Source organism: Centruroides sculpturatus, unplaced genomic scaffold (assembly GCF_000671375.1).
Source record: "Centruroides sculpturatus isolate CEXI.00-Female unplaced genomic scaffold, Cexi_2.0 scaffold498, whole genome shotgun sequence".
NCBI classification, from domain to species: Eukaryota; Metazoa; Arthropoda; class Arachnida; order Scorpiones; family Buthidae; genus Centruroides; species Centruroides sculpturatus.
The window spans coordinates 371,706-392,794 of record NW_019384650.1 but is presented as its reverse complement, the minus strand read 5'-3'; the positions used below and the strand labels follow the sequence as shown (position 1 = coordinate 392,794).

At 30.3% G+C, this 21,089-nt stretch overlaps 2 protein-coding genes and 1 long non-coding RNA gene across 3 annotated transcripts in view; 2 read left to right on the top strand and 1 right to left on the bottom strand.

Annotated features, from left to right (window-relative positions):
• The window catches only part of LOC111626280 (zinc finger SWIM domain-containing protein 4-like), a 136,512-nt gene extending 133,665 nt beyond the window's left edge, over positions 1-2,847 (top strand). The window contains exon 16 of the mRNA XM_023369601.1: positions 489-2,847. Coding sequence (XP_023225369.1) covers positions 489-1,288 — 800 coding nt within the window. The 3' untranslated portion in view covers positions 1,289-2,847. The remainder of the gene's footprint in view (positions 1-488) is intronic.
• An 8,914-nt stretch (positions 2,848-11,761) lies between these two features.
• On the top strand, positions 11,762-20,489 carry LOC111626279 (vitellogenin-5-like). Its single transcript, XM_023369600.1, has 27 exons — positions 11,762-11,906; positions 12,036-12,068; positions 12,146-12,291; positions 12,372-12,515; positions 12,596-12,760; positions 13,469-13,729; positions 13,809-13,948; positions 14,045-14,443; positions 14,513-14,681; positions 14,753-15,025; positions 15,088-15,324; positions 15,395-15,612; positions 15,689-15,780; positions 16,008-16,132; positions 16,202-16,336; positions 16,409-16,526; positions 16,602-16,827; positions 16,898-17,201; positions 17,488-17,700; positions 17,773-18,162; positions 18,239-18,382; positions 18,457-18,663; positions 18,737-19,031; positions 19,109-19,260; positions 19,336-19,593; positions 19,665-20,082; positions 20,159-20,489. The coding sequence occupies exons 1-27, from the start codon at positions 11,867-11,869 to the stop codon at positions 20,437-20,439; spliced, it is 5,583 nt and encodes a 1,860-aa protein (XP_023225368.1). The 5' UTR covers positions 11,762-11,866; the 3' UTR covers positions 20,440-20,489.
• Positions 13,099-13,358, bottom strand: LOC111626281. The gene is made up of 2 exons (XR_002756857.1): positions 13,252-13,358; positions 13,099-13,180 (listed from the first exon to the last, which is right to left on the bottom strand). It is a non-coding gene; the product is annotated as an uncharacterized LOC111626281 (long non-coding RNA).
• Positions 20,490-21,089: the final 600 nt, after the last annotated feature.

Genomic DNA, 21,089 nt, shown 5'->3' with positions numbered 1-21,089 from the left:
TATGAGAATTTAAAAAATGAGAACTTTTCACGACTGAAAAAAGGGTGCATTTGTGGAACTTTAAAAGATTGCGAGTTAGATAGTTTGAATTTTACACTGTAGTCTGTAATTGATATTTCTCACATGTAAAGTTATAGTTCATATGAGAACTATCAATGTGCAAAAAAGATTCACCGCACAGACAGCAGGAATGGACTATTGATCATTTGAAAAAATAGCACTTGTAATCATGCAAACAGGCTAGAAAGTTTATTAAAAAAAACTTGTCCTAAAATGCTTAAATCTACAAAGTATACATTAAAAATCATAAATGCATATAAAATATGCATTATTGGACAAGTTTAATTTGATCCACTTGGGCCCAAATAATGTTTATATCAAGGCTTCAACATCATAGCATTTAAGGGAAAAAACATGCGCGTGCATACAAATCCAGCCCTTAATCATAACATACGTTGAATTTTTACTAATTGTGGTAATTATTTCAGGTCCAGTGGCTACAACAGTCATGTCCCATGCAACGGTGATGCGACTCAACCTTGATTTTAGGCAACAGGAAGAAATGTCGGGTTGTGGTCGTACTCTTGCTCTTCAGTGTGCCACCAAGGATCCTCCAAATTGTGCTCTTAATGCTTTAACGTTATGTGAGAGTGAACCATTTGCCTTTGAGGCAGCATACCAAATAGTGGTAGATGCAGCAACGACAAATGTAATGACATCTTCCCAATTGTTTACTGTGGCTAGGTATATGGAGCATCGAGGTTATCCGCATCGTGCTTACAAACTTGCAGTGTTAGCAATGAAAGGTGTTCATCTGGCATATAATCAAGACAACCATCCTGCAATTAATGATATTCATTGGGCATGTGCACTCGCCCATTCGTTAGGAAAGTCTGAACTAACAAATCTTGTGCCACTGCTTGTAAAAAATGTGCAATGTGCCACCGTGTTGTCAGACATCTTACGTCGTTGCTCAATGGCCGCTCCGGGAATTGCCACCCTAGATGCAAAACGGCGATGTATTAAACCCCTCTCTCTCGACAAGCCTCCATTAAGGCAATTACTGGAAGCCGCCATTACGGCATATGTGAATACTACCCACTCCCGTCTAACTCACATTAGTCCACGTCATTACGGAGATTTTATAGAGTTCCTGAGCAAAGCAAGAGAGACTTTTCTCTTAGCACCGGACGGCCACTTACAATTTGCTCAGCTTATAGACAATATGAAGTCTGCTTATAAAGGAAAAAAGAAATTAATGTTTCTAGTCAAGGAGAGGTTTGGGTAAGCAAGAAAGATAGATACCTGTGATGAATTTAATGATTTCAGTAAAGAGTGATGGCCTTTCCTTGATGCATTTTTTGTGACATGACAAGGTAACCAAAGATAGTGCTTTCAAATAAGACAAATATCATGAAGATTGTTTGTAGATCTGTGCTCTCTGCTCCTTTTTGTAAATTGTTTGTTTAGTACATGTATAAATGTATAATGTGATTGTGTGATACCGTTTGCAGAACTGGGCAAATTTGTTTTTGTCTAATCTTTCCTTATCCATTTGTCAAAATTGCCAAAACCTCATTTGTATGCATAGGTTTTATAATGTTGAAGACAGATACTGTCCTCCATAGAGGAAGTTAATAGTGCATGGAAGCAACACCCTTTGCCTATACTCAGAATCGTACTGAGGTAGAATCTAATATTGTGATATAACTATTTTTCACAGAAATAAGAATTATACTTCCAAATGAAAGAGGCAATCACAATAATAATAATAATAATAATAATAATAATACTATCTATGTGGATATCATTCATACTTTAAAAGTTTATCCTCATTCATCTACTCCTATAACATATTTCAAGAATACTGATTTTGGAAAAGACAATTGTGTCTCAAATTTCATTTACAACTAAGAATCAAATGGTGCATGAAATTTTTTTACCTTTAAAGTATGCATCACAGAGAGCGTCGGCTGTCGACGGCTCCCCGAAAGATTATTATATCAAGGAGATTGAAATATAAAGAAGTTTTCTATCAAACAGATAGTCAGTAAAGTGTGCTTAGGCCATTTTTATTATTGAACTGCCACAACTGTATGATTCCTTGGCAGAATATAAACTGTCCACAGAGCAAGCCCATTCCATATATATATATAAATATACAGTATATCTATATATATGTATGTATATATATATACACATATATATATAAATAAATATATATATATGTGTGTATATGTATATGTATATATATTTCCACAGATATCTCATTATATCATTGTGGAAGATTTGTAGGACTCAGGACATAATACTGTTGGAGTGAAAATTCTGGCAGTGCACATTTTTTTGTTGTTTTTTTTTTTTTTGTTTTTTTTTATGTGTAAATTGCTTGTATGTATAGGACAGTCCTTTGAGGCTATTAAACAATACTACTAGTTTCTCTAGGCACTGAAATTTATAGAACAAAATGAAAGTCTGGTAGAATCTTCTGAAGTTTGTATTTGTATTTGTAATGTATGGCTGAACATGGTCAAGCAAAGGAACCACTCCAGGTGAGTCAGCAGGTTCTGGACAATTGTTTTTAAATTGAGTATCTATATAAAAAGAAATGGTGCAATTGACAGTAGGTAATTTTGTTGTGAGAAGGTAATGAATTGTCCTCTGTTAAAATAACGATTATCGTTAGCCGGTTAATAGATAGATCATTTTGCAACCGAAAAGGAAAGACGACAATTGTGTGAATAAACGGCTTGTATTTTTTATTTCTTCGAGATCTTATAAATAATGTTAAAAAAAAAAAAGTCCCAAAAATAAGCAAATTAAAATATTGATAAAAAAAAATTATTTGCACAATGCCTTAAAAAATGTGCTACAAATTCTTAAATTTTTTTTTTAAGGAAAATTTTAATACAAATGACATTTTTTAACGAAGCTAATTTAAATTAATATGTTAAATGTTTCATTTATCAAAGCAAAATATATTTAATATTGTTTTTTAGTGTAAAAGTATGTATATATTTATCTATTATGAATTTGAAATATATTAGATTTGTTTGATAGATTTAAATATGATATAGATTAAAGAATAGGNAACAATGTTATAAATATAAATATATATATGTATATGATATATTTCTTCTTTTACCATAATTGTTTCTTTATAGATTTATTTTAATTTATGATTAAAAAAAATAATAATAATATTTTTTTAACTTTTTATAAATTTTATTTTGGGAAAAATAATATTAGAATAATTAAGTTTATTGTATATATTATTATAAAAACTTGAAATTATTATTTCCATATCAATACTTTGTTTCGAAGTTGAGATAAAAAGATTGAAACGCTCACTTGGGGGATGGTAAAACATTAACACGGTTCAAGAATTAATTTTGTGATACTTTATAATTGCAGCATTAAAAATTCAGGATTAACTAGCATCGATTACATTTAATCTATCAAATTCTGTTGTAATTTACTTAAACTGAATGAAGCACCATAAACCCGATTCGTTAGTTTCTGCATAATGTATGTCGCACGCCTTAGAATCTTCTCTATTTTCAAAATAGTAATGTTTTAAACATGCATTATATTGCAGTAAGCATCAATTAGAAAGCTTTAAATTCTCAATAAAAAGAAAGTTTAATGGATTATAATAGAAGAAAGCATAGAACGTAATTAATTTGCAGCTGATATATATATATATATTTTTACAATACTATTTGTTAGTGTTTTTCTAAATGTATTTTTTAAATAATTGCATTTTTGTTTTTAAAAAGTATTTTTTGATATATCCAAATTTTTTTATACATATTCATATTCATTGTAATTTATCCTTTCAGCTGTTATATTTTAATTAGAATCTGGACTGTTTATTAAATCTTCTATAAATTTACACTCAAATGAATTTGCCTTTTACATATTGAATATAATCTAAACCATATTTTGGAACAGGAATAAAATAGTTGTTAAATTGTTGATTATTTAATTAGATTGGAAATAATCACTTGTCCATTCATATAAAACTAAAATTTTTAGAAAATATATTAAATAAAATGGTGTTTGTTCTATAAGCTTATACGGATCTGCAGACTAGTAGTATTTAATTGTGAATTCTCTCCTTATGGAGTCTTTTATCACTGCCTCACATTTTAGTAGTCTCTATTACATCTTTGTGAATCTTTAAACCTCAACGTATAGAGTATTATTGAGGCTTAGACAAACAAAGATTCCATTATATCTTTTGCAAATATTCTTTTTGCTTCTGTTACTAATTATGACCATGCTGTATACATTATTTTGTTTGACATCTCAATTTAGGATAATCAAAAGTCTACTATATTACAAAATAAATTTGCTATGATATTGTAATTAGTGCAAAATTAATTAGATGACTTTGAATTACGGCTTAACAATCTCCTTGATTTACATGAATTCACATTTGTGTAGAGCTGTGTTTTTTTTTTTTTTTTAATTAATGCAAATGCTTTTGTAATTCAAAAATATCACATAGTGCTTATGCATAACTAATATTTTTTGTATAAGATAGTTGCTGCCTGTTATTATAGTGAATGGCTTTAGTTATGTTGCTTGCATCCTCCAAATAACTCTAATCCATTGCCTTAAAAGAAGATTTTACATGTGAAATTACTAGAATGTATTTTACTTTAAAGTGATTTATTGCACATCGATAGAAAATTAACTAGTGAAGTGAGTCTATCAATCCTCATTTTATTTAGAATACAATAATAAATATATAAATGATTTACTATTAGCAACAATTACAATCAGAAAAACTCATTCATCAAAAAGTTGGATGCAATTATGATAAAAGAAGGATTTTCTTTTTTTATCTCATCATAAAGTTATAGATATCTGAATTCTGAACTTATTTACATTTCATAAAATTACAATCGTATTAACAGAAAAGAAATTTATACAATATGACATCCAACACGCTAGAACTACCACGGCCCTCTCCACATACACTGCGGATTCCGAAATTATAGCAGACTTCTCTCAGGCCAGACTCATCCTCACTACTCCCCATGTCGAGCGTCTTAAATGGTTAGAGGGAACGGAGATATTTAAAACTAATTTCACGTAATCACGCATACGTTTCAGGGAGGAGGTGGTTTTGTCGACGGCCTGGCGGGCTCTGCTTGATGAGGCAGTTTAACCTTTTTGTTGAATCTCAATTAAACAAGAGAATACCATAAGAGATTCTTACAGTAAATTTGACTAGGAGACACTTTTCTTTTTATGAATTTTCAAACAGTGGTCAGCCAAATAGGCAAGTAAAGTATGGATAAACAGTACTTTTTATATTGTTTGCCTATATGAAAGCAAAGGAGGATCATCTTTATCCAGTTCAAAAATCACCTTGGAATAAAGTAGACAAAGTATATTTTTTGTTCAGTAGATTGTTTTATTCACCATATTATGATTCTTAAACCATTGCCAGAACAAGATTGGATTTCCAGATTTTGAACAATGCATTATATGTTTAGATCCCAATAATATTTCTGCATGCTCTCCTCTCCAAATTGTGTGTAAAATTATTCATTCTTTATACATATCACAGATTCCATCTGAATATTTTTATGCATTCTTTGTATTATCAGTTTATCAGCATTATTGAATACTAGCAAATGAGCCCAGCATTGCTCGGGCAAAAAGTAATCTGTGTTATTGTTAAGATTATTAGATTACATTATCAACCTATCTTGATTAAATTGTAAGATTTAGAGCAACTGTTTGTTTTTATAATTTATAAGAAATACTGCTTTAACATTAAATAGACTAGAGATTGTTATCCAAAGATTACAAAAGAATATTATAATATTTATTTATTTTACACAAATTAAATATGTAAGTGAATACACTTTAACAGACTATTTGAAAAGTATATAAAGTTATTTTTTACTTCCATACAAAGTACTATAAACAGTTAAGATGAGGATTAATTATTATACATATATTTACAGCACACAGATATACAGCAAATACCAATGGATATGCATTGGTATCAGCATAAGCAAAGCAGTGAATAACGCAAATATACAGCAAATACCAATGGATATGCATTGGTATTTGCTGTATATTTGCGTTATTCACTGCTTTGCTTATGCTGATCATCTCCATTATGGATAGGTGTGTAACAAATGCAGCATTATTATTATTATTGTATCAAATATGTTTGATCATTTCACATTTATATATTAAATTATATGAGATATTTTACATAAAAATACTTTTAAATCAAAAAGAAAGTAGACTTGTGATTATCCATAACGAAAGAGAAATATCGATTAGGTAATTGAATTACGGTCAGTCCGTATCCACATAAAATATAACATATTTTGAATAAAATAGATCCAAGAATAGAACATTAAATTAATATAAAATTCTATAAACGTAACATTTCTATAAATCAAAGTCGCTTCAATTCTTGTTTATCATTCCAAGTATATACTTTACTATATGCTTAGTTAAAAGTATTTTTACTGCTTCATTTATAGAATTTCCTATACTAAAATAATAAAGATTTACAACAGATTTTAGAATAAAACTTCTCACAAATCTGTTTATTAGATTTAGAATTTTTTAAAATATGCAAATGAATTCGTGATATGCAAATAACTACCGTTCTGTATAGATAAATTTTTTTTTTTTTAATTTGATAAGAATTACGTAGCTTTCTGGTTTTATAGTAAATATTACGGCATTAACACCTCATTAATATTACCAGATTATTTGAATTTATTTTATTATTATATTATAAAATTAAAATTAATTCGTGTTATTGAGATACAATAAAGTTTTGATTTCTTTTTAAAAAACAAAAATGCAATTTTACATTTTATATAATATGCAATTATAGTAAATTTATAATTGTTGTTTTATAACGTGCACAGAATCTGGACTTCCAAGGGATTAATAACATTTATTATATGAAAAAAAATTTAGGTTTTCTATTGTTTCGACACTACTACATTGCGTAGTATACAAATAAATTTTTGCCAGGAAAGCAAGCATTTTATAACGAATAAAATTAGATAACGTCAACAGTTATTTTTCATTTGTAACATGGTAGAAAGATTTTACATACTAGATAAAGATAAATTGATATATCTGTGTACATAAGTGTCTAATATGTTGAATTTTTAAATCATTTTACAACTGGAAATTGCCTCCAACAAAGTATTCACATATCTTATACAGAATGCAACATCTTTCTGTGTTAATGAAAGCAAATTACAGTTAATTCTAAACCAAAAATCTTACGTTTAGACAGTATATAACATGCCATTCAGAAAAAAAATATATAGTAATTCTTTATTACTTATGACGAATGCAAAAAGGGTTAATTAATTGATATGGAAATTTAATAAATTCAATTTATCAAATTAATGTTGTCTTGTAGATTTATTTTTTAAAATATCAAAAAAAATCAATTCCCTCTTTTGTTGCCATCTCTCTATTGTTCTGGGTTAATCGTCTGGATTGGTCCTAAAGTGGCATTATAATCGGGACGGAGGAAATGCGAGAGTACAAAGTTTTTCGAGTCTTATATATCAGTTTGAAGAAACGAATGCAGATCGGATATCACGTTGTACGAAGGCTTTGCCAAATTAAAAAAAAAAAGTTCATCCTATAAGCCATACTGACTTATTGTGCAGTGCCTCTTTTGAATTCAGACAATGCAAAATAATCTTTATAGCATGATGAAGTGTGCTGATTGTGATACATTAAATCATGCAGACAGCAGTCCAAATGCAGTAGCATAATCCGTAAATAAGTAGTTTGTCATTGTTCGATAGATTATCTGTTCATAACTTTTATGTCTGCACTGTCTTATATTTTAGTTTTTAACATTTGTGACCGTACAGAAAAAAAGAAAAAAAAAAAAAATATCAGTGGAATCTCAGCCACAGCTACCTCAAAGTTTTGTTGCAAACATTCTTTTAGTAAATCATGTTTATTATTATTTTTTTTTTTTCCCACCCTTGCTGTTACGACCAATCCAGAAAAGATCTTTTCATTTCCTTTAATGAGAAAAAAAAAGTAAAACAAACAAAACATACTGTAACTTAATATGAACATTGAATGTGTATATAAACTTTGTGTATACCAGTGTACTGTCTTTCATTACAATTTGAATATGCACGCTCCAAATGTTCTTCTGGTGATGTGTGTGCAAATATTTTGTCACCATCTGTAAATGAAATATCGTAGTACAACTTTTTTTTTTGTTTTTTAATTTAATTTTTTTCCGTTCGGAAAGTGCGAAATTGATTTCATACATCAATCACGGTCTTACAGAATGGAGATTGGCCACAGATTTAATTAAGTAGCACGACGGAGATTGTTACGAATAGTTTTCTTCTTTTTTTTGCTAATGATATTCTACAGAATGTTTTTCCCTACTTAGTAAGGATAATGTTTTATTATATAAAATGTAATGTAACATATATATACATATATAAAAATATACATCTTAGTTCTTTCCCAATTGNTGAACACACTTTCTAATTTTAAATCATGTATTAAAATAAAATAATTGTATCAGATCAAAAGAAGAAGGATGAAAAACAAAACAAAACAAATAAAAAGTGTATATCTCTTGAAACTATCTTATTTTACAATTGAAATTATATAAAAAAATACTAAATGTTAAATATCAAATTTCATGAAAAATTTCACATAAAAGAAAAGAAAAAAATGTTTCTTTTTAAGATTTGTATATATATTTTTAAACATCTTTATAAAATGAAAATAAAAAAATATATATAAAATATTTCTCATTTGACAAAAGGAAAAAAAAATGATTGTAAACCAAAAAAAGGGAGATTTGTATACTTTTTGTCGAGATTTATTTTCGAGACTAATATTATATATTGTTAAAATAGTTAATATTTCTTTATAATTTAAAAAGATTAAGAAATTGGTGTGATTTGTTAAAAAATTTTTATGTGGCTTAAATTTCTATTATAAAAATCAATTTGTTATCCAAGTTATTTGAGACAAAAGGGGGAAAAGATAAATTTTATATTGCAACGTTTCGACAATTAATTTTCGAGTAAGACATTCAGTTATAAAGGAATCCGAGTCTCTTTGGAGCAAACTCCAGTTTAGTAAAGAACGAAGTTAATTGCAGTCATGTCACAAGAAATTGCATGCGTATTGAAATTGTTAAGGTACTTATTTTAATTATAATTGCCAAACAATTTTTTTTTTCTGTGTGTGCGTGTGCGCGTGTGAAAGAGGTCTTAGTTTATTATTATAAATTTTTTTTTTTTGTCGGAAATATGACCTGCTATGCAAATATCTGTATCTACAACATATTAATCCAGGTATTGTACACCTGGTTAAAAGTGCTACTGCCAATTTTCTGTTATAATTGTTTTCAAAAAAAAAAAAATTGTTATCACAATATGAAACAAAATGTAAACTGCTCCGTGTGGAATGTAACAATAATAATTAAATAATAATAGTAATTGGGAGAACTAAAACAAAAACAAGATTGAAATGTGCCCATGCAACAATTTTATAGAGAGCTCTTCCCAATTACATTCCACGTTGCAGATTTAGTTCTGTGGGTTTTTATGTATCTTCATGTTCTGTGTATCTTTGTTATGTCTACTATGTTATTTAATTCTATTTATTCTAGATGTATGTTGTTTCTCTGTGGTCTGGAAAAGCAATGAGATGGTGAATAAAGGCCAGTTTTAGTGTTATATGTTTTCGTATTCACTTTGCATACATACAAAAAAAATTACCCATATTGTAAAATATCCCAGTTTTTAATTTGTTGTTATTTTAGAAAACTGAATTAATTAATTAAAACTTAAATTATTGTTAACCTTTATGTAAATATATATATATATTATATATATAATTTTTTTCTATATAAACATATAATTATGACTTATTACATTACTATTTTTTATCATTGTATGAGTTGGTTCAGTTTTTGCAAGGTTTTTTTTTTAAAAAAAAAAATAAGATTGATAATGAGAAAATGCATAATTTTCAAATAAAATTAAGTGTTTAGAATTTGAATTTGGAATTTATTTGATTTTTAAACGGTACAAAAGCTAATTTAATACAGGTTTGCACCCTGTTAAAGGGCATGTCAAGGTATAGAATGAATTAAATTATCGAGCGGCGTCGGGTAAAAAAATTAAAGACACTTAGAAACATTTTTAATAATTGTTCTCTTATGTATATATATAGTTAGGAATGGATAATCATTTCAAATATCTGTCATCAATGATAACAAATGCAAAGTCAATCTATAATCATGCAAAGTTAGCATAGATTTATATGCATATTCAGGGAAACACTGATTTTGGATATCAAAAATTTGCTTAAAATTATAAAGAAAAAGGGGAAAAAGATAATAATATTTAATTATAGGAATTATAGAATGTCGAAATGCAAAAAAAGATTTCGGCTCTCTCTCTAAAATTAAATTATGAAAAGAAAATATAGACAGCCGATTATGTTTTATCATTATTGAAATTATTACAGATTTGGATTGCAAATAATCAGTTTAAAATTCAAACTAATCAATTTAAAACTTTTTAGATAAAATGTTAAGGATAATGAACTGTTAAGTAGATAATTCCTGGCTGAAATATTGATGGAGAATATGTTCAAATAAATGTGCAGTATTAAATATGTATATTATTAAAATTACATATGATATACACTTACTTGGATAGAGAATATAGTAATTATTTATTTTAAAAAAGTTGCAAACATGCAAAATAAAATATTTTTTGTATAATAATGTGTAAACAGACCTTTCATGTTTACTGATCAGAATAATTTTTTTATTTACTTAATGTAATTATTAAGTAAATAAAATGATAAAGTCTAAATAATTAAAATAAGTAAGTAAAAATGTAAAGAACACATTCTAATTTACATTATTCTTTTAGTATGAAATTTATATTTATTTATTTACATTCAGGATTCATTAGGATGTATCAGGAATCAATTGATACTTAATTCATTGTTTTAGTGTTTTGGTATTAGTAAATTCAGTAAATAAGAGATTGTTTTGGGATAATCTGGGTGGGATTCAAATCATAGAATAATAAATATCAGCAAATAAAAACACTTACAAAATAATTATAAATGAAATGATCAATGGTGTGTTATTCTATGGGCAAAAAGGGCAATGGTTCAGATTGTGGAGATCATCCCAAAAGGAGTGAGAATATATCATAATGGGCTTGAAAAAAGATAGAAGTTTCTATTACGTTAATATATACATTTGCAAGAAATCTTTTTTGTTGCAAAAAGTTGGCATTTACAATAGAGAGGTTGCTACCAAAGTTTTCATCAACGAGTTGCGTAACTTTCCCGGCTGTTATGAGATCTTAATTATAAAAAAAAAAATACATTTTATATTATTAAACATAAATAAATTTGCGAAAATAGTTTTTTGGTTAATAAATTATCCAGAAAGGCCAAGAATTTATTAAGTAAGGATGCTTTAAAGTAATGACTCTCCTCATAGAATTGTTCTCCTTCAAATTATAGAAACGGTTGTGTGTTGCACGTGTTTTTAAAAAAAATTCATTATAATATATCGATGATATTAAGTAATTTTAAAAAATACAATGTCAAGATATCTAAGAAACTTGAAGTAAACGATTTTTACATTTTGCTGATTTGAATTTTGACTATCAATTGGCTGTTTCGATGCTTAGTAAGCAATCATGCAAAGGTCATTTTGTATATTAATGGATCAGCTGATGTTTTTAGGTAATTATTATTGGTCGAAGGATTATTTCGATCGACTATATAATGTGGCCGAATCCTTTCTTTCGGTACCTTTTCCATCCACAGGATGAGGTTCCTTTTGTGCTTGGCGCTTCTCTGCTTTGCAGGTAAGTTTCTACGCTTTGGAATTCATCATAAAACGTTTTTTATCCACAAAAATTTAATTATTTAAATTAAATCTATCTCGGTATTGAGAAATTAACCTTGATTCTTTTTTTTTTCCTTTATCTCATCAGAGAGTTCTCATCATTGGAAGCGCGATCCTTGGAGTAAGTATTGCTTCTTCGAAATTTGAAAAATTCTAATTGTTTTGGTGACGATAACATGAAAACATTTATATTTTTAGCTAATTCGATAGGTAAGGAATATGTTTACAAATACAAAGGGATCGTCTACAGCGGATTGCCGGCTATGTCTCAACTACATTCTGCTTTTGTACTGACGTGTGATTTGAAAGTCTTCCCAGCTGATGCTGAAACTGTTTACTTAAAAGTAAATCTTCTCACGCAGAATTTGGTCTTTTTAGTCCCATGAAAAAGTAACTAAAGATTGTTATTATTTTGCACATTTAGATGTCAAATGTGATGGTTGGAAGTATTCCCCAATTTGACTTAACTGATGTAGATATTGAAAATATTCCTTGTCAATTAACACCAGATCCAAAGTTCCAACCTTTGGCCGATTATCCTTTTGCTTTTAAACATGTCGAAGGAAGGGTAATTCATATATTAACAACTATAACTTTAAAGTGAGATGTAAAAGTTTGTTTTACGAAAGTACAAAATGCTATTTACAGATTACAGATTCTATATTTGCTCGCCAAGATAAAGTATGGTCGAAGAACGTAAAACGAGCGATCATTGAAAAATTTCAAGTTATTTTATCTCCTCAATCCCTTCACCGTCCAGATAACATGCTACCACAAGAACACATCATTCCTACTGAATTCAAAGTTCTAGAGGTATTTTCGATTAATAATAATAATAATGACTTTCTAAATAAAACGAAGGCAAATTTCAATTGCAAACAAAGAATCACTACAGAAAATAAAAACATTTTGGATGTGTATGATAAAACAAAAATAATAAATGAAAATGTAAAATTCAATTTTCTAGCTGTTTGAGTGTTTAGAAATTAATTAGTATGAACTGGAGATTGCTTACAGTACATATGAATGTACTGTACAAATGAGTTTACTCTCAGTTAAAAGTGTATCAATGCTCTGAAAAAATTGAAAAGTACTTACTAATAAAATAATCTGTGGATTTCCAAGCATGGAAATTGCTGTACAGACTTTTCTTTTGGTTCCTCTACTTAGAGTACCCACCCTGCGATCGGCATACATTTTTAAATGAAATTTCGATAAGGCACGATAAATTATCTGTAAAAAAAAGTGAATTTAAATATATTGAAAAAATTTTGTTTATTATTTATTTGTTTTAAAGTATTTACTTCTTTTATTTCCTGGCTCGGAATACCCCTCAATTTGGCATAAACAAAAAGATGCTGTTCTGGAGTTAGTAAATCATCTAGTGCATCCGCTTGGGGACAATATCCTANATTAATAATAATAATAATGACTTTCTAAATAAAACGAAGGCAAATTTCAATATAATATATATATATATTAACTCGTTAATTCGTTATATAATATATTAATTCGTTCTAGGATGGAATTGGAGGATTATGTACATCCATTTACGATGTGGTTTCCGAAAATAATATATTTTTTCCTCAATATACGGAAGTTCTGAACGTTACCAAAATTCGAGATTATCACGATTGTCTTACGCGTCCAGTCTTTGAATTTGAAAATTTCGATTCTAAAGGATGCCCGTGGATGTGTCGTGAACATCCAATGGGACCAAACCCACCTATGACTCCTTATAGGATACGTGAACACGATGCATGTCCTTGCGGGTTTGAACAGGTTAGACGTGCAAAAAAAAGGGTAATACATTTACGTCCAAATTGAAGATGTTATTTACATCATAATTACATTTTTTCAGGTTATTAGCCCCATTAAATCTTATGGTGTTACTAAATATAACATAAGTTTAACTGGTGAAGCGCCTATTATTGAAGGTCTCCTTAACGACGGAAAGGTTACTTTACACGTAGATGGAAGCGATCTCGACGTTCTCACGCGGTAAGAAAACAATTTTATTGTATAAAGCTGATTTCAACGTCTAAAAAACGTTTATGTACATTATAATATAGCATTTTTTTTAAAACCATTTCACAGCGCTAACATCACTCTAGTGAAATGCGTACCAAGCGGTCACGTACCAAGTATCCCAGATCCAGAATCGTTTTCTACACTCGGTTATAAAATTTCTGGCACTTTTGGTCAATCTAATGATTTTGATGCTCTTTATGCGAGTGCTTTCCTTGATATGCTCGTTCCCGTTAATGACCTACCAGATCCCGTTGAAGAATTGTATAAACTGACGAAAAATCTCGCCCATAGACTTGTTACGAATTCACATGTTCCATATGATCCACATCATAATGGAGGATATATTATAGGACAGTTAGTTGCTAAAGTTACTAAGTTAATGGGCTATTTAAAATTAGAAGGGTTTCAAAAATTAGGAAAAAGAATTATAATAAAACCAACTTCAGTGATCGAGGCTTCTTTGAGGTAAAAAAATACATTATACTAAATAATTTGCTGTGTTTTAAATTATTTGACTAACATCCTCGTTTATAGAAAAGTCTTCCTCGATTGTCTTCCATTATCTGGTTCTACACAATCGGTGAAATATATGCATCAACTTATTGAAAGTAAACTATTAACTAATCTGGAAATCAAAGATGTGGTAGAAGCTGTACCACAATCAGTTGTTTTCCCTACAGTCGAAACTGTCGAGATAATGAAGGTCAGTATTCCATTGCATATACTTTTTCATTTATATACTGTATTATTCTAACGATAAAATTTTACTTGAAGGATCTTTGTCTTAAATCACAAGTAACACAACAGAAGAAATATGTTTGGGGATCTACATGTGTGGCTTTCGGTAAATTAGTACACAAGGCATGTGTCAAGCCCCATCCTCGCACTAATGTAAACACAGATGGTATTCCTGACCACAGGATGCAAGTAAAATATGATATTTACAAGAGTTTTATCACTGGTCGTGATCATCGCAATATAGGAGATAGCATGAGACCTTTCGTTCGTAACACATGCACACCAGAACATGCACAAAACTACATTAATGTAAGTAAATTGATTAATTTGCCCATTTTAAAAATTTCTAAAACATTTTATATACATTTTAGGAATTAAAACATCAACTAGATTCAGCCGTCGAATTCGGAGAAAAGTCAATATTAATCGAAACCATTGTTCATATCGATCACATAAGTGGAATACGTGTTTTAGAACCATACGTTAAAGGTACAGCAAGTAATTGTTTCGATTCCAGAGAGACCAAAACAGACCACGCTTCTTGTGCTTTCTTGAGGCAAGTTACAATATATGCTTTGCATCACATGGTCGGACATCATTCAAAACACGTAAGTCACTCTTTAAATTGTCTAAGTAACGATTGTGTTTTGGTAAACAATAACATAACCTATACTTTAGATATTACCTTTGGTTGCTCCAATATACTTCAACCAAGCTGAACCTTACGAATTGAGAGTAGCAGCATTCACTGTTATCTTGTTTGCTGATCCACCTATGCATGTTTTAGAGAGAATTGCAACCGAATCTCACAGTGAACAAGATAACCACGTAGGTAGCTTCGTTTATTCCACTTTTAAATACTTCGGTAATGGAACCCATCCCTGCGTACGACCTATGTAAGTTTTTGCAATTTATACTGTATTTTTAATAGTGTATAATTGTTATTAATTTAAAATTCTTCAAAATTTACAGATCGGAAAGGCTTAAAATTGTTTTCCCTAAATTAAAAAAATTCAGTTTTGGAACTGAATATTCTAAATTATTCTTCAAGGATGTTTATTCTGGTAAATAATGCTCTTCTTGAAGTACAGTAGACCCTCCTGTAACACGGTAGATAATTCCGTGTTGTACGAGCCACTTTATAAATACGTATGCTGGGCTGTGAACGGCTCATAAAATCTAAGTGACTCGTACCGTACAACACGGAATTATCTACCGTGTTATAGGGGGTCTACTGTATTTAATATGAAATTTTCAATTGTAATTATATAAAATTGATCAAATTTCCTAGAATCTCTTATGAGTGGTATACAAGCATTCCTCTCTTACACAAGTAACAATGTATCTGTCTTCCCGAGAAGTTTCTATCATAGTTTAACACACAATTGGGCATCATATTTTAATATGCCACTCGAGGTAAATGTTTTTAAAATAATTTTAATATTTGATATAAATTTTACTTAATAAATATTTTCTAATTATTAGATAGGAGCAAGTATGAAAGGAACCGAAGATCTTCTCAAATCTATTAACCTGTTTAATGACGTTTTCAATGCAATGAACATTCCTCGTCCATGGGATAGAGAAATGCCAGACAATATGAGACGAGTCCGTGATGATGTAGGTTTTTCCCCCATTATAATTGATTAGAAGATTTTAATTTATAAACGTTTAAAATTTCTCTTTTTATAGATTAATATTACACCCCGTACACTAGAAATATTCAAGTCAACTTTCTTCTTGAAATTTTTTGATAGAACTACTTTCATCCCATTAGATAAACAATCTGCCTTGGAAATAATATACGACAGTAAGATAATTATATTATTTAATTTGTAATAAGGTTAAAAAAATTAGAAACTAATTTATTGAATATCTTCTACAGTTAAAGCAATCATTAACGATTTGTCTCCAAACAAACCTTACGTTTATGTGAAGGTAATGTTGCCTAATTCTATACATAAAATTATACCCAGTGAATTAGGTTTACCCGTAACACACATGTCGATAAATCCTCTTGCATATTCAATTATATTAAGACCATTCACACCACAAATGAATCCACAAATGAATCCACAAGAAAAAGAAATAAAATTGCAGGTTATAACCAGGTAAATATTAATAGAAGATCTAGAGACGAGGACCTTCAGTGACATTCATATAATTTCTTAATTATTTCAGATTGCATTATGATCCACTAATATTAGGAATGGCTGTAAGTACTATCAATAAAACAGGTTACGGAAGCGCTGTTTTTAGAAGTTACCACACTAGAATTAACGCAAAGATATGTATCAAATATAAAAGTTATTCGAGTAACACACCCAAACGCTTAGAAGTGTTTGTAGAACCAGGTATGAATGCACCATTATTAGCTCACCAGACAACTCCAGGAACATTTGCTTGTGAAGTCCGCTTCGACACCCAGAATCCAGTAATCTTAGACGATATCAAACCAATTCAAGTTCTACCTGATCCTGTTCATGTAAGAAAGATTCATTTATGACGATATATTAGAGAGGTTGCGGCCGACGTTTTCATCGCGAAAACGTGTACGTCGGACATTCAGCGCCGCCTTCCTGTAAGCCTAGGAGTTTGACAATGGTGCTTGGAATGTCGAGCATGATTCCACTGACTATCCAAACACCATTGTCGAACTTCTAGGCGTACAGGAAAGCGACACTGAACGTCCGACGTACACGTTTTCGCGATGAAAACGTCGGCCGCAACCTCTCTATTATTAACGATGGTAATAATATACTTTTCTACAGTCTGGAAAGATATTTACCAGCCCTCTGATCGGAATGGGTGTAATGTTTTCAACACGTGCAAATGATTATTGGGCTCAATTACCATTATGGAAGAAAGGAAGAACTTGGAAAGAAACCTTTATAGAGTGTTGGAAAGCTTTAGAAAATCCTTCATGGAAAGCACGAGATGTAAAATTTGTATTGGTACCAGATCCAACAAGTCCAAATCAAAAAGTAGGTTCTGTTTTATAGTTTTGGTTTAATTCCAACGACATATTCTTAAGTAATATGATTTATTATTTTTAGTTAAAGCTAGAGTTGACACTCGACAGACAACTTGTGCGTTATCCCTCAAAGGATTCGCGACCAAGAAATATTTTGCCCGACGAATACAATTCATTATGGAAACCACACGAAACGCAACACGATATTCCTGACATCCAATCGCGTGTAGCTTCTATGATTGAAAAATTGCAATATGAATTTGAAGATCGTGTGAGTGTTCCTTCTTCCAATTTACTATCAGAAAAAGCTTTCTCTATTATCAATTTTCAAGCTGTCCTCACTGGAGATAATCCTGATGGTCCTGTTGTTTTCCATCTTCTTTACGCGCACTCTTTGGATCGTACCGTCGCGGCAAGTTCCACTGTTATTTTGCATCATAAACCAAAACCATACACGTGGCTACCCCAAAAGGTATACTATACCTTTTTTTTTTTAATATTTAAAATTTAAGTTTTGATTGTCAAGTAATCGAAATTTATTATAATAGGTTTGCATCGAAACACAAATGGTTACTTTTGGATTAACAAATGACTTGCATTTCCACCAAGAATCACCGTTTACAACAAAGTGTTTCTTATCAGTAAGAGTTGCCCCAGAATGTGTTGATTCGTCACCTTATTTCAAAATAAGGGCAAGTTAGATTTTTCAGTTAAAAAAACACCGCAAAAAGCTACTACTTATTACATTACTTTCATTTAATTTTAGGGGTTGTTCGAGAAAGTACACCTTCCCTTATTGAGAGAAGATATGCAAGATTATCCAATTATGTCTTCAAGTGAGCCTTGGTATGTCATTCAATGCAGAACTGACATGAGCATGGGAAAGAGTTTAAGCTTCCCTTGTAGATTAGCCACTTTAAAAGAAGACCTCTTCAACAAACTTCTCTTAGAAATGCAATACTTTCCACCTTCTGTTAGTATTAAACTACATTCTATAATATTTTGACCACTACTATTCGATTTAATGAAATTTTAATTATGTTTAGGTGACACCATTTACCAGAAACTTGACCGAAAAAGCGATAACTTTGGTTACTCATTATCTGTTTCCCAACGTAGATCGTAACACAGTGGACGTGCATCATACTCCACATCATGCCAGACTCGTTGCCCTATTTCAGAATCCGACCGTGGACATGAGAGTTCTTGATTTATTTTTATATATGCCTACACAAAACCTATTTTTGAAGAAACTTTCCATTCCCTACTTATACCCATTATCCACCTGGAGTCCAACTAGAAACTTATATTTGAACGAATTAATCGATTATGATCTGACCAGTAAGAATTTATAATCATAAATCATAGTTTTTTTTAATGATAAATTTTATTAATATATTGCATTGTTCTTCCTTAAGCCGAGTGTTTACTCATGGAAAACTATCTGACAACATTGGATAACGTTACCATTCCATATCCTCATGACAGCTGTAAACGCATATTATCGAAAGATTGCTCTTCTCAGTCTATTTATACTGTATATGCTAAGGGAGTCGGCGGCATTAAAAAAGTAATTACAGTAATAAAGACAGAATTCATTGAAAAATTTAATAATTTCTTCATTATAATTACTTCTCTTTAACAGGAACTCACAGTAATTGCTGAAAGCACTACTATAGTACTTCCTCCTCTTTTAAATCCAACGGCGTGTGATTATGAATTTACTGTTGATTCAACATCACATGTAATACATTGTGGAGATGTATACGTTATCAATAAAGGAGAAATCCTTAGTGACTACATTTATCTTGTACAAACGGTCGACAATTTGAACTTCGTAGTTCTGATGTTGGAGAGATTGGGAATTAGCATTAAATTCGATGGAGTAAATGCCAAAATACGAGTAAGAATAAGGTTATATATATATTTTTTAAATACGATGAAGTTTTATAAATGACCACCTAATTATTGCAGGTCAGTCCGTGGTATCGAGGAAAGGAATGCGGTATATGTGGAGATTATAATGGAAACGGTTATTTAGATTTCATGGGTCCACAAGAATGCATCTGGGAATTGAGTGAAGATTTTATTAGCAAATACACAGAAGATAGTTGTTCATCCAGGACTGTGGGACCATATTATTGTCCGAACCAAAACCCATATCCCATTTATCCCAGAGACAGACCCTGGAACATGCCACTAGTCGACCATCCATTAAACAAACCACTTCCTCAAGCATGGTCACATCAGCCAGCAGAATCTCCATGGGCACCTGAAAGCCAATCGGAACCTCTATGGGCACCTGAAAGCCAATCGGAACCTCTATGGGCACCTGAAAGCCAATCGAATCCTTTATGGTCCAGTGATTTAGTAACACAGTGGAGTAGCACAGGTATGCAATATACGAAGTAAACGTAACGCGTTGATCATTAACGATACATTTACAATAAAAACAAATTTATTTTTAGGGCCTATGGCTTGCAAACGTTACATAACCAGATATATACAACGTGGAGACAAAGTATGTTTCGCAATGCAACCAACTTTAGAATGCAAACCGTCTTGTAGAGAAGAGGCAATTTCTTCAGTACATGTGCCATTCCATTGTCTTCCAGCAAGTAGCTCCTACACTCGAGAATTGATGAGACAAGCCGATGAACGCATGCTTCATCTGAAATGGAAGTCTGTCGACCTACAAGAGATGATTACTGTCCCGACCGACTGTCGGCCTGTCCTTAAAGAAGTATGAAGAATTTTACAACCCGATTGCTAATTATAAAAATTAATTTTTTTCAATAATCCATGCTTCTATTTCTATGTTTAATTTTTGTGAAAAGTACTTTATGCACATCAAAATTTACTAATAACAGTTTAATAGTCTATGTCAGGGATGGTGAACATTTTTGAATTTGCATGCTATATTATAAGCATACATAACTTTAAAACTGTTTATGCATGCCAAAGTTTTATACTTTGAATAACAATATTCAAAGAAATTAAATGAATATGCTTTAATTAGAATAAATGTAAAGAAGCTGATTGAAAAAGGATGATAAGATGATAAACCAAAATCAAATGATATGTTACATGCCAGATAGTTTCTCTGATGTGCCATTGTTCATCATCTCTGGTCTATGTAATGATAACATTAATATATTAATTGTTTTTTAATATGTTAATTGTCTTATATTAATTGTTTTTAATTATTATTAATTTTAAATTATTTTTTAGACTACTGCTGGATTCATCAATGCAAGATTAGAAGACCAGTCACCAATTTTTATTAAAGAAAAAATTAATTTCAAGTATTAATTTCTATTAATGTTGTTTTTTGTAAATTTATATCTAGATTACAATAATAAACAATAGAAGTTATGCATTTAAAGATTTATAGTTTCT